General features: G+C 40.6%; 1 protein-coding gene across 5 annotated transcripts in view; it reads left to right on the forward strand.

Annotated features, from left to right (window-relative positions):
• CCDC30 (coiled-coil domain containing 30) overlaps positions 1-11,807 on the forward strand; it is a 68,236-nt gene extending 56,429 nt beyond the window's left edge. For 4 of the 5 annotated variants that reach the window (XM_075605092.1, XM_075605089.1, XM_075605091.1 and 1 more), the window contains 5 exons: positions 1,009-1,150; positions 2,365-2,501; positions 4,232-4,346; positions 4,813-4,883; positions 11,223-11,807. In XM_075605092.1, the coding sequence (XP_075461207.1) occupies positions 1,009-1,150; positions 2,365-2,501; positions 4,232-4,346; positions 4,813-4,883; positions 11,223-11,409 (652 nt within the window). In that variant the 3' untranslated portion in view covers positions 11,410-11,807. Of the gene's footprint in view, positions 1-1,008; positions 1,151-2,364; positions 2,502-4,231; positions 4,347-4,812; positions 4,884-7,426; positions 7,554-11,222 lie in introns of all 5 variants that reach the window. The other variant, XM_075605090.1, reaches the window with a different exon arrangement.
• Positions 11,808-14,748: the final 2,941 nt, after the last annotated feature.

The raw sequence follows: 14,748 nt of genomic DNA on the forward strand, positions 1-14,748 counted from the left end.
TGCACAGAAATACATGGTGCCACAGTGCAACTTCACTCCATATAATCCCATGGATTTTGTACCTGTCCAAGACAGGAGTCATCTTTTCCCAGTAAAGAAACGCTGCCAAATCTATGTGAATGGCATTCTTCTTCTACCTACTACAAGGAAACCGTCTAGATCCGGGGTGCTCAAACGTTTTTCTTTGCGCCCCCCCACCTTGCATTCTCTCCGGCAAAGGCGGCGTCATGTGACGTCGTGTTGCTGTAAACCACCGGAGAGCAGGTAAGAGGCAGTTACAAAGGCCCGCTCAACCAGCATTTCATTTGAATGTTGTGGGGAAGAGCACGGGGCCTCCGTAAGCGCCGTGCCCCCCTGCCGGAACATTTTGCACTCCCCCCATTTGTGCACCTTTGGTCTAGATCAAACTCGGGCTAATTCATGACGTTTCCGGCTGACAATCCCCATTGACATCAATGTTTTTTTTTTTTTACTGTAGATGAAAACTACTCGAATGGCTAGTTTGGTCTTTATTAAATGAGCCCCTAAATCACTGTGATTTGCCTTCTTACTGTACCCGTACAAGTCAGTCAATATTAAAAAACTACTGGAAGGGTAAATACTGTACCCACTAACACAAAACTTCTTTATCAGTGTTACATTTCATTTTCAGAGGGATTGTTACTTTGTATTTGTCCATTTTTTTTTAGCGTTTGTGTGGTAATCCAAAACGGTTGTCATTGTTCATTACGAGTAAACTAATATACTAAGATAAATGACAAACCTAGCAGGAACTTTGCGTTGGAAGGATGCACTTATTACCCAAATGTAATATTTTTACTGGCAACTAAATATGTTTGACATAATTTTAAATGTTTTTCATTTTTATTGTTATGCTTTAATATGGAGCATTTTTTTATATATATTCAAAAATTCCAGTAACTTTAAATATAAACTACTACTTTTCACAACAAATATGCAGTGCTGCTGTAACTTTTTTCCCCTCCCCCTATCTACATTTTGCATCAGAAAATACAATGAAAAGCAATTGCGACATAAAGCCAAGCTTTGCCGGGCAAAAGAAGTCCATATCAATGAAGTGAATCAACGCGATATGTGCATCCAGCAATTGGAAATGCAAATTGCACTGTGCAGGAGCCAAGCAGAGAAGGTGAGGATAAGACATGTGTGAGACTGACTCCCTTCCACCTTCAGGCTGGTCCTGACCTTCACGTTGCAGACCACACCCAGGGAGCGTTCATACTACATCCCATCTTCTCCAATGCTGTATTATATCCTCCTGTTTCTTGCTGAGAAAATGCTGTCAAACTGATCTTTTACTACAACATTTTACATTCTTCTCGCTTATTACTCCAATTTAGTGTAAAGAAGTTGCTAAATCAGGGGTTCTCAACTCCAGTCCTCAAGACCCCCCCCCCCCCCAACAGGTCAGGTTTTCTTGATATCCCAGCTTTAGCACAGGTGGCTCAATCAGAGGCTCAGTCTTTGAATATTTAAAAATGGGGGGAAAAAACGATACTTAAAGAATTTCTCCCTTAGGCTACGGTCCCAGTCACTGCGTGCACGCGAACCAGTTTCAGCTGCGACCTGTGGTCTGTGGTTGCGTGTCAAGAGAAGAGCAGGAGATCGCGATGGGGGGGCGCAAAATCTTGTCCTTTGGCAAAGGTGGTTGCGCATTGCGCTTTGTGCGTGCCTGCACACACGCCGACTGGGGCCTACCCCATAGAAGGCTGTACAGGCATACCCCGCATTAACATACGCAATGGGACCGGAGCATGTATGTAAAGCGAAAATGTACTTACAGTGAAGCACTACCTTTTCCCCACTTATCGATGCATGTACTGTACTGCAATCGTCATATACGTGCATAACTGATGTAAATAACGCATGTGTAACAGGCTCTATAGTCTCCCTGCCTGCACACAGCTTCGGTACAGGTAGGGAGCCGGTATTGCTGTTAGGGACGTGCTGACAGGCGCATGCGTGAGCTGCCGTTTGCCGATTGGGCGATATGTCCTTACTCGCGAATGTACTTAAAGTGAGTGTCCTTAAACCGGGGTATGCCTGTACTTGGTGTGCGGCGGCCATCGGGGACGAAGCCTAAAACTGTTATATAAGTCTTAAACCAAAATTATAATATAAGATAGTGCTCGTCTTGCTTGTCCTTTTATTTATATTTCTTTAATATATGATTAAACATTTATTATTAAAATATCCATTACCTCTACTGTGAAAGGTTAACGTTCCCTTGTGAATTCCTTTTTTTTTTTTTTTTTGTAAGTACAGTATAATTAAGAACAAAGTATTTTCTTGTTTGTTTAGTAACTGTATCCCACCTAAGCACATTAACATTTTTCGCACTAGGAACAGCAGTGGATCAACAAAATCACTGCAGAAAATGAGCATTTACATGGCGAAAAAAGGCATCTGTTACAAAAGATGAATGAACAAGAGGCAGTTGAAAGAAACAACACATGGAAACTGTTATCAGCGCAGAACAGGTACAGAATATTTTGTATTGCACCGAGCAAGACTTAAAGATCTGTAAGTATTGTTTTGCAGTGCGGTGCTTGGTGGAACAGTACAGCACTGTGTGACATTCTCTACCAGTTTCCTTACAATCTTCAAGCTGCAGTTCAAGCAATATCCTACATGTGTGTTTTTTTTTAAATAAATCAGTTCTGTACTATGAGAAAATACTTGTAGCATTTAAAAAAATAAACAATTTTAAAGACATTTTTAATGTATTCTAATGTAACAAGCATTGTTTTTCCGATAGCAACCATTTACAAAGTCACATCCCCTTCTGAAACAGCATCACCTTTTTGAGCCCTGCCCTCTCTAGCAGTGAACCAATTGAATCTAGTGCCTGCCTGGTGACATGATCTTCCTCACAGAACTTTGGCTGTCTGTGCAGCAGAAGAGGACACGAGATGCATTTAGTGAACCCCGGAGACGAATCTTCGCCGATCGATCGGCAACATAGCTAAAGTGTGTAGATTGTACTGATGCACATATTGAATGGGGAAAAAAAGCTTGAACTGCAGCTTTCAGTTTTGACCAATGAAATGCACATGGATGAGGAGCAATATTTACTATACGGCGATAAGCCATAAGATACCTTAGGTTGCCGTAAGATACCACTCAGCCCATTCACCTCATTGCTGAATTAATGTGTGACTTGTGACTGGTAAAAATAGCCCAAAATGACTTGTCTGTTGTCATGAGGCGATAATTGGAAACGGATTCTCCCACTGCAGAGGCAGTAATTTAACCAAAGGAAATTGCTCTCTCCTTCAATAAAAAAATGTGGCTTTATTATTAAAATATAATCATTGTAACATGGTTAAAAATGTAAAAAATCTTAATTGTATTATACAAATGATAATACAGGGTTCACATACAGTAGATATGTAAATTGTAGCATAATGCAAAAGTTTTATCTAACATTTACCCCTCTGGGTAATTAAACTGGCAGACTATTCCTATTCCTATTTCTGTTATAGGGCCGAGCTGCACTCTCGTAGTTATGGGACTTGCCCCTATTTCTGTTATAAGGCCGAGCTGTGCTCTCGTAGTTATGCAATTTGCTCCTATTTCTGTTATAAGGCCGAGCTGTGCTCTTGTAGTTATGCAATTTGCTCCTATTTCTGTTATAAGGCCGAGCTGTGCTCTCGTAGTTATGGGATTTGCCCCTATTTCTTTTATAGGGCCGAGCGGTGCTCTTGTAGTTATGGGATTTGCCCCTAGTTCTGTTATAGGGCCGAGCTGTGCTCTTGTAGTTATGGGATTTGCCCCTAGTTCTGTTATAGGGCCGAGCGGTGCTCTTGTAGTTATGGGATTTGCCCCTAGTTCTGTTATAGGGCCGAGCTGTGCTCTTGTAGTTATGGGATTTGCCCCTAGTTCTGTTATAGGGCCGAGCTGTGCTCTCGTAATTATGGAATGTGCCCCTATTTCTGTTTATAGGGCCTTGCTATGCTCTGGTAGTTATGCCATTTCCCCTTATTTGTGTTATAGGGCTATACTCTCATAGTTATGGGACTTGCCCATATTTCTGTTTTATGGCGCAGCTGCGCTCTCGTAGTTATGGGATTTGCCCCTATTAAGGTTGAACCCATTTGCAGACGCATATTATTTATGATCCATAAATGACTAGAGGTTTATTATATTATATCCCCAATAGCCATCAAGTACAATATTGGCATGTATATCTTTTTGTTTTTTTTACTAGAGCGCACATTTTGGATGAAGAAAATAAACAATTACAAGAAATTATGCTTCAGCTTTATAACCAGATAGGGTCACTGGAGCGCGTATTAAAGAAGATTGAAGCACTTAATCTGGAGGTAAGTTCCTGTCCTGTAAATACTATCAGCAGGAGCATGCGTGCGAATCAGCAAATCCACAGACCTGAAGTATTCGTTATTCAAATAATTAATATTGGTGCAAATGTGCCGTGATGGGATAGATAAATTGTAATGATTAGTATACTCTCCGACTCAAGTTTGGAATGTATTTTGACGTGGGGAGCAATATGGTATTTTATTTTTTCATTGCACAGTTCTAAAATGAATTAGAATTAATTAGTTAAATTCACCTATATACAATGACTGTGATTTAAAACAATCATAAATAAATGATGTGCACTTCTAATGGAAACTGGTAACTTGTGATGTCATGGCAATGTTATGGTCATTGCATATCCAGAAGTCTGCTTTTTACAACTTTGACCAAGTTCGAAGTATACACATATTTGTCATTGTTCTTGGAATGAAAATATATTTATACTTGTTTGTCTTTCTTTTCTGCTAGGACATAAAAAAAATGATCCCTTCTGAATGCCTGCTGCTGAGTGATTCAATGTTACATCTGCCAAAAGGAAGGTGAGGAAAAGCATTGCAGTGTGCTACAAACATTGCACATAGTATAACTAATTAGTGTTTGTTTGTATATACAGTTAACAATGTACAGGCAGTCCTCGTTTTACAACGCTTCGCATTACAACGAATGGCTTATCCAACGCTATGCAATTCATACCTATGTTCATTTTTACAACGCCAAAACGGCTTATCCAACGCTCTTACGACGCTTTGCAACGTTGTTTATGTGTTTATGTGTATATATATATATACACACATACACATAAACAACGTTGCAAAGCGTCGTAAGAGCATATATATAATATTATATTATACTATATAATATTATATTATACTATATAATATATTATTTATTATGTTATATTATATATATATATATATATATATATATATATATAATACAGTATAGACATTATACAATTTATGTGTGTGCTGCATATCTTATTGCCTGCGTAAAATATTTGGTGTATTTTAGTGTAAAAAATGCCTTCAGGAACGGAACCTTTCATTTAAACAGTGTTCCTATGGGAAAAGGTGTTTCGCTTTACAACGTTTCGCTATCCAACGCCATTTTGAGTAACGCATTGTGTCGGATAACCGAGGACTGCCTGTATGCCGTATTGCAGGCCACTGGTGATACAGTGTAAGCATTACAGTGCTACAAATAAGCAAACATAGGAAGAAAGGAATGCGTATTCCTCAATAACTTCCCATCTAGTTTCAATGTCAGGAGACTCAGATTGAGTGTGTTGGACTGTAAATGCGTTAACTTTTATATTGCATGGCAAAATGTGCAGAGAAAAAGGGTATGAAAGATATGGCTTTATATAAAGCAGCGATTAGAGGAAAACTTTTTACGCTGCAGTTGGTTTCAGTTATATATGAAATAAGAGAAAATAACAATAGTGTAATGTGTTTGATTCAAATATTCGCTTCTTCTCTATGCACTCACATGATCGTTATATTTTGAGCGTTGAATTATTGGTCAATTTTCTCTCTTATTTTTTATTTCTTGCCTAATTGAGACTAACTGCACCTTAAGAAGTCTTCATGCAATCATTGTGTTTATCGTGGAATGTTTGTGAGATTCCCGGATCTTTGCTTACGCTGCACTTTTTGTGTTTAAACTACATAGCTCAAAATTGCACTATTTCTATTTATTATAAAGTTATCACTATTTCCACTTATTTTGTCATGTGTCACTTTTTTGGGCTGTGTAGAGCTATCACAGGGATACCTATTTAGTGCTGTTCAATCGGTTGCACTATCTAACAGGACATGAAAGACTAACAAGGATATAGAATGATACAGAGATTAGCACTGGGGGATGAATGGACATTGGATTGTCTTTTGAGTTCAGACCATTCTGTTTAGTACGGTTTCCAGTTGGGGCTTCCTATCCTTCTGTAATAAGAAATTAGTTCATTCTATTTGTTTTAGCGTCTAAAAAGCGGATATGATTCAATGGTTAAATGAGACCATTCCTTCTGAAATTGTATTTACTATTTTAACAAATTAAAGTTATCTCCAGATGTTGAGACGATGGTCTTAGATCTCAAAATATTTATTTATAAAAATGTTTTACGAGGAAGTAATACATTGAGAGTACCTCTCGTTTTCATGTATCTCCTGGTTACAGAGTTATGATGACAATACATGGTTACATTAAATGAACATAGGTTATACATTCAATTCCCAGACATTTCAGAGTGCAACAATGCTTTATATTGTAAAATGGGTAGAAAAAAAGTATCAAACTCACACATTAACTGGTTTCAAATAGCATGTAGGACCATCAAGGTCTAAGTAGAGACGCCAGGACTCTCTCAGTATCAGACGCTGAATCCTCCAGCACTCGGCAGCAGGCGGGTCGCTTCCGAATGACGTCACTGTTGGAGACGGGGTAGTATCGGTGAAGTCGTCTTGCGGATCTAAATGTCTCTGGCTCCGGTGTGTCTGTGAATTGTACGTGTTTCATTTGTCTTACATGCTATTTCAAACCAGTTAATTTGTGCGGTTGATCATTTTTTTCTACCGATTTTTACTTTATAAAGCATTGTTGCATTATATCTGTCTCTTTCTAATCCTTACATATTGGGAGAAAAATGTCCACTATATCCACTTCATGAAGATATATATGGAAGATCAACTGTCCGCATTGAGGTTTTAACCCCTCAAACAAAGGCTTACATACATCTACTATCACGTGAGTGGTATTAATCTTCCCTACCACATCACTGATTGGTCATTCCAGCAGTATATATTTTTCTCCACTTATTTTCATATATCGTGGGATATTCTGCGCTGTGAAGTTCCTGTTTCATTGGTTTTATACAGTAAGAACTTTAAGCACTACAACAATATATACATTTTGAGTATCTCATTGGAAATCAGCAGGTTCCTTTCTCAGGAAACAAAGGACATAACGTTCTGCTTCAAGTCATGCTTGTTATTCCTCTTATTAGATATATCATAGATCATATTAGATATATTAAGCAGAGAAGATGTCCCTCCTTTCTTACTGTTCTATTTTATTTATTTTTCAGGGCTCCAATATTCTGCTACTATCTAGGCTCATTGGGGCGCACAAAATATTTCCAGGGCACAAATGAAGGCAGGTTTTCAAGGGCGAGTGACAGGAAGCAATAGATGCAGAGAGCAAGTGTAACTCGTGTATGTAGATTAAAGTAAATGTGTAAATGTGTAAATGAGTTATTATAATATGAGCTCCGATTTTGTGTGCGATTAGTTGCAGGACCAGGTTCTTGACTGCAGATATCAGAACCCCATTTTCTTAGTTAAAAAAAGTTAACCTAAGTAAACGCCCGTTAATAATAACACTGTGTTCGATAAAGCAAATAACGTGAGGGTAACCAGGATTTACTCCCGTAAAAAGCATGGAGTTTGGAGTGGTCGGTATTCTAAGTGATATGCTTATGAACTCATTCCAGCCTACATGATATTCATTCCATATTTACTAAGCTTCGCTAAGGTTATTGTCGGGAAATAACGTAGTGTTCTTTAAGTTATAGCTAACTCTCTGGCGTTACTCCCATCCAAACCCTGCAAAAGGAATTGTGCTGAAGAGGAGAGGGAAACCGATTTAGGATAGTGCCCATTTATTTACCTATCTCCAAATAGATTAACCAACCTCCACGCGGTCAAATATCTGAATACACCTGAAGATACCTCTCTCCCCTTCTCTCTGTCTTTGCCTTATCCTAGAAAGCTAGAAAACGCCCTATTTCAGTATCTGGATGGGAGTAAGTCCAAGATTTCAATAATGTCCCGTTATTTAAGTAATCCCCGAAGAACGGGGCATCCAATAATGCCCTGGCTGGAAGAGTGAAAAGCCCGAGGCGAAGCCGAGGGACTTTAACCCATCCAGGGCATTATTGGCCAGTAATGCCCTGTTCTGAGGGGATTATTACTATTATAGGCTAAATGTAGGCTTATGTTTTATTATTTTTAAATTTTTCATAAAAAAGATAGACACTTTTGTAGTCATATTGATTTTTATCAGCATGATCGTCTACATTCTTTTACTGCACATGTTGATTAAAAGGAAATTGTCATACACACAGCCCACTCTATATATACACATGCACACTGCAGCCCCTCGTCTATACACACAAACACACTGCAACCCCCCCTCTATATACACACACTCTGCAGTTCCCCCTACACAGTCTGCAGCCCCCCCCCTCCTCTACACCCAAAAATCACACTGCAGTCCTCCTCCAACCTCTACACTCACAAGACACACACAGCAGCCCCCCCCCCTTCTACACCCACAAACTCACACTGCAGCCCCCTGTAAACTCACAAAACTGCAGACACACACCAAAACTCACTCTGCAGTCCTCCCCCACCCTCTACACCCACTGACACCCACTGCAGCCCCCCTCTACACCCACAAAACACACTGCAGACACACACACACACCAACAAAACAGACTGCTGCCCTCTCTACACCCACAAAACACACACCAGCAGCCCCCCTCTACACCCACTGCAGCCCCCTGTAAACCCACACACTGCAGACACACACAAAACACTCTGCACCCCTCCTCCACCCACAAGACACACACTGCAGCTCCCCTTCTGCACCCACAAAACATACACACTAAAGAGACGCACACAAACCAACAAAACAGACTCTGCCACCTACCTCTACATCCACAAAACGCACACCAGCAGCCTCCTCTCAACGCCCACTGCAACCCCCTGCAGACACACAGGCAACACTCTGCACCCCTCCTCCACCCACACAACACACACTGCAGCCCCCCTCTACACCAACAAAACACACACACAGCAGACAGACACACCAACAAAACAGACTCTGCTGTCTCCTCTACACCCACAAAACACACACTGACACACAAACCTTTCCCCTGACTTTCCTGTGCGGAGTCAGTTGCTGCCTCCTGTTCAATCACCTCCCCTGTCTGAAAGCTGATCTCACTCTTTGTGAATGAGAACTGAAAGCTGATTGGCAAAAAACTTGGCAGGGTGCCAAAAATTCCAGGCCATTACTGATTGGTTACAATTCTGGGCATTATCCAATCAAAAACCAGTGATTTCAATAATGCCTGGAATTTACCAGGTTTAGCGTGTAATTGAAGATAACGCAGCGTTAGTCTGAAATCTCCAGACGTTAATCCTCTCCAAATTATTCTATTTATTCTAATGAGCAAAATTGCAGCCGTTATCTTTGCACACGGTTACCTTTATGAATAAAGTGCTAACTCTGGAAGAATAATAGCCGTTCCTGTTTTAGGTACGTTGTGTTGTTTGTCCGTATTTTACAGAACTTTTAAAATAATCAACATTTCGGCCCCCAACTGATCCTTTATCCTGACAAAGGCACAGTCGGGAGACGACATGTTGATCATATTCACTGTATCGGTGAGTCCCGTTTCTGGACATTTTTGTTATTTTATAGCATTCTTGTTTGCTGCATTACAGTGCACCCCAACGTTTGCATAGTCTTCATCAGGTGCCCATCCTCCTAAAACAGACGACCAAACGTTGATCTGCAAGTTGCAATAAAAGCAGGGGCAGATTTCCCATAGGGCTGAGAAGGCTATCGCAATTTCGGGGGCAGGCAATTTGATTATGTGAGTGTGTGTCTCACCTTTTCCGTAGCAGGCCCCCTCCACGTGACATCAGATGACTTGCCATGACAACGTGGCGTCTGTTGCCATGTCAACGTGACGTCGTTCGCTGAGGAGGAGGGCCGCCCCCCAGCCTACATGCCGGCCAAAAGTTAATCCACCACTGAATAAGAGTTATTCTTTTGCAAAGTCATGCGAGTGCCAGCCAATAGATATATATAGAAAAATGGACGACGTTTCAGGCCACACAGAGCCTTTCCTGAGGCTGCTCAGGAGCTCCTCTGAAACGTCGTCCATTTTTTAAAATCTTCTCTTGATGGATGAATTGAACTATTTTTATTTTACTGGAGTGCTGTGGAACATCTCATTGTTTGTATTATAGTCTGGTCAGGGTAAACCTTGACTGTCCATCGTGCACCAAACAAATAAGCCAAGTTCATCTTTTTTATATAGGAAGTGCCTTTTGTACTCGGCGCTTAATAGAGATATATTGTACAAGACAAAATAAAGGGAAGTCAAACACATAAGAAATACTGTAAGTGCATGTAGTAGTATAAAAGTATACATTAGGATAAAGGAGTCCCTGCCCCTCAAGAGTAGTTGTAGTATTTTGGGAGATTTCCTGAGAAAAGGAAGAGAGTACATGGGGGTTCATAGTTTATAGGGCCCACTCAATAAGGTACTGTATTTATTGGGTGAATAGTTTGTTACAGAGCTATTGAAATACTTGATTATAAAGATATGTTTAAACGATTGGTAAAAAACCGCTTGGCAGATAGTGAGAGAATGATGGGACCAAAAAATACCTTCTTTTTTTCCCAACGTTCTGCAACTAAACTTACCACACGCGTGTTCTTTATATTTCTCTCTTTATATAAAGCATTGTAAATGTGCTGTCCTGCTGCTTTAAAGTGCTTTATGTCTGTTGTGTTTGGTGACACCTTTATACACGCTAGTGAATACGGTACAGTGAGAGGTCACATACAGTATGAAAAGCAAAGTCATTTTCCATGGCTGCCCAGATTGGTTATAATGCATTGCATAAATATGATTCCGTATATTGCGCGAGGAAGCCACGTTTCGCAGTAACCAAAGGTCAAAAGAAGTCTAAACACTGCGGCATTGTAGATGCCACTTGTGTACAAATGTTAATTTTGAATGTATTTTGTCGTTTTCCAAGGTTCCCTTTAATACGTTTTTAATTACCAATTTTCTATTTTAGCTTTTCAGCAGTGGGACTGTCCGATTCTCTTGGGATGCTGAAAGCCATTCATGATGCAAAGTGTGAGGAGTCTGCAGGTCTCCCAAAGTCATTCTCTTTGCCACACTCCTATGCTTCAGAGATTGGATATTTAAATGTGACTTCACCAGGAGCTACTATAACATCCCCCGTGGAAAAAAACGACTAAAAGTCCATGTAGTGAGGATGTATAAACCTTTCAGCAAGTATTCTAGTACAGACGGATTTCATGTGAGATGGTGTTAGGTGCCTTTTCAATAATTCAGGGTTCTCAAGACCCCCCAACAGGTCAGGTTTTAAGAATATCCCACTTTCAGCACAGGTGGCACAATGACTGATTGAAGCTGGGATATCCTTAAAACCTGACCTGTTGGGGGCCCTGAGGACTGGAGTTGTGACCCCTGCACTAATACATTCTCGAAGAAATGCTGCTAATTCCAAAATAACGTCATACAGGGGAGCAAGAAATTACAAAATTGTGAAAAGAAAAATACCTTTAGTTGACAGTATGTGGCTTTTTGCTGATATTTGTATTTTTATATTGGCTTATTAAATCTTTTAACAAAATTAGAGTATGAATAATTTTTTTGGTCACTTTTATTTAACCCATTTGATGTGTAAGGTGCCTTTAGCATTGCCCCGGAAGGGATATGACCGTTCGTGGCTGGTTGGACTTCCTGCTTGTGTGGTTCAATGTGTATGATGAGTTCTAAGGGGAGGGGGGAAAAAGAAGACGAATGTGTTGCTGAATGTTTTCCATTTGCATTCTTGCAAATTTCTAAAAAATATAACAACTAAAGAGGAAAAAGATCCCCAATTGGAGTAGCACTCTCTCACAGAACTTGGATGATAAGTGTATTATTTAAAATATTTTATCAGGAGCAACCGATAAAATACAGGGTTTTAAAATAGAGTGCAATGGCGCTTTGCAGAACCTATAGGAGTGTAATAACCCCGGATAGGGAAAAGTCTTAAATACAGTGTTGTAGTACTAAACGCTGTGCCTTGGTGTGTAACTGTATAAAGCCAGCTACCAAGGAAACAAGGGGAGTGTAGATATAGAACCATGGTTGAAATGCCTGTAGCTGTTCTGAGACCATACTTGGTTCACTATGTGTGACATAATGTTCGTAGAACCTGGCGGATTATGCGTGAACCACCAAAAGTAGATATGAGCTATGTGATCATGTATCCATGAACATAATGGGGTATAAATGAACTGAGAGTGGAGACAATTGGCAGACGGTCTCTAAGGTGACTGTTGCCTACTTAGTGTATATATACAGTACAGTATAACCTACAGTGGTTAACAAATCAGTAGCGTGTAAATAAATGTGTGAGCATGGATCTAATTAGTTAATTAGTGTGTCGACAGTATAACCATGGTTATAGATAGGCACCTCAGAGGTTGTAAATGCGGACTCAACTCCCTGAATAGAACACCAAAGTCTAATCTACAATCTATACCTAAATAACCCCAGGGTATAGTTATTGTACTAAGTAACACTGTAGCAAGTAATATGTATAGCTCTGTTACTGCCTGAGTTAGGTGCCGTGCATGCACTAGTACTGAGTATAGGAGTAATATAGTATGTTCTTATGGGGCCCCTCCCATTGGCCTTGAGAAACTGTTGTTCAGCAAAAGGCACGCGTTGGCACATCCTCCCACGTGCACACGCAGGACTTACCATTGAGATCGCATTATTGCAAACTCCATACGGGAGCATATGCGCTGCTCTGCACAGGCACAGTTTAAGATCTGAAGGATCCGATGATCTAACAGAGCCCCGCTCCTAAAGGGGATACTTTATTCAGGGACCACCAGTCTTTATTAGACTATCTACATATATTATATATATTGAGGAGATTACACAAGCGCTCCTCAAACTAAAACTAAGCAGCCAATGTGGACCCGACTTACTACAATCTAGGTTCCAACGACTTGGTGCCCCAGCCATTGCCATACCAATTGCGTCCATAGTCAACTCTATCCTGTCTGCAGGCCATATCCCTAAGACCTGGAAAACTGCCAGAGTTGTCCCAATCTTCAAAAGTGGGGACAAAAACACTGTCTCAAACTACAGGCCAATCTCACTTCTCCCAATTCTATCCAAAGTCATGGAAAAATGTGTCCACTCCCAATTAAGCGATTTCTACACCAAGACAAATTTCCCTAGCCAATTCCAGTCTGGGTTTCGTCCCAAACACTCCACCGTAACTACCCTGCTAAAAGTTTGCAATGAAATCCAGTGTGGAATGGAACGGGGACAACTCACTGGTGCAGTATTCCTAGATTTTGCAAAGGCTTTTGACACAGTTGATCATGTTAGCCTGCTTAACAAACTCCAGAGCTCTGGAATAGGGAAACATGCTTTAAACTGGTTTCAGTCCTACCTATCAGGAAGATCCCAACATGTGTCCATCTCAGGCTCTAACTCCAACCCCCTGGATATCACCTGTGGTGTCCCGCAAGGCTCTGTTCTGGGGCCCCTACTCTTCTCAGTGTTCATTAATGATCTTCCCACAGCTTGTAAGGAAGCCTTAATACACATGTATGCAGATGACACAATCCTATATGCACACAGCCATAGCCTCTCTGACCTTCAACACATACTTCAGTCTGACTTTTTGAGACTCGAAAACTGGATTTCCCAAAACAAACTGTTTTTAAACACTGACAAGACTGTAACAATGGTATTTGGGACCAAGGCTAAATTTGTAAAGCTTCCAGTGACTGAGCTCCTGATTAGAACCAACGCTAACACCACCCTAACACCTGTCACTAGTTTTAAATACCTGGGCTTATGGTTTGACTCCCACTTAACATTCGGGATGCACATTGATACCCTGACAACCAAGACCTATGCCAAACTAGGGGTACTTTACAGGAACAAATCCTCCCTAAGTCTCCTGGTCAGAAAGCGTATTGCACAGCAGATGCTAATGCCAATTATTCACTATGGAGACATAGTATATGGCTCGGCTCCTCAAACCCACCTTAGCAAACTTGACACCCTCTACAATTCAATTTGTCGTTTTGTTCTCCAATGCAACTACAACACACATCACTGCGAAATGCTCAAAGAACTAGATTGGTCATCACTAGAGTCTAGGCGCAAAGTTCACCTTTCCTGTCTCACCCTCAAATACTTTCTGGGCAAGCTACCCAGCTACCTAGCTACCTGAACAAGCTCCTCACCCCTACCACATGCAGCACCTATCACCTGAGATCAGACACCAAAAGACTATTCATGGTCCCAAGGCTCAACAAAGTATCCGGACGGTCCTCCTTCTCCTTCCGTGCACCCCAAAACTGGAACAACCTACCAGAGACTCTCATATCCACCACCAGCTTAAATTCTTTCAAATCTAAGGCTGTCTCACACTTTAATCTGGTCTGTAACTGTTTCATACGCTCATAATATATATTTTCTTTAACTGTACACGCAATGTCTTGTATATAATGTATACCTTGTTCATTTATGTAACTGTACTTGTAACCATATGG

Source organism: Ascaphus truei, chromosome 6 (assembly GCF_040206685.1).
Source record: "Ascaphus truei isolate aAscTru1 chromosome 6, aAscTru1.hap1, whole genome shotgun sequence".
In the NCBI taxonomy this organism is placed as follows: domain Eukaryota; kingdom Metazoa; phylum Chordata; class Amphibia; order Anura; family Ascaphidae; genus Ascaphus; species Ascaphus truei.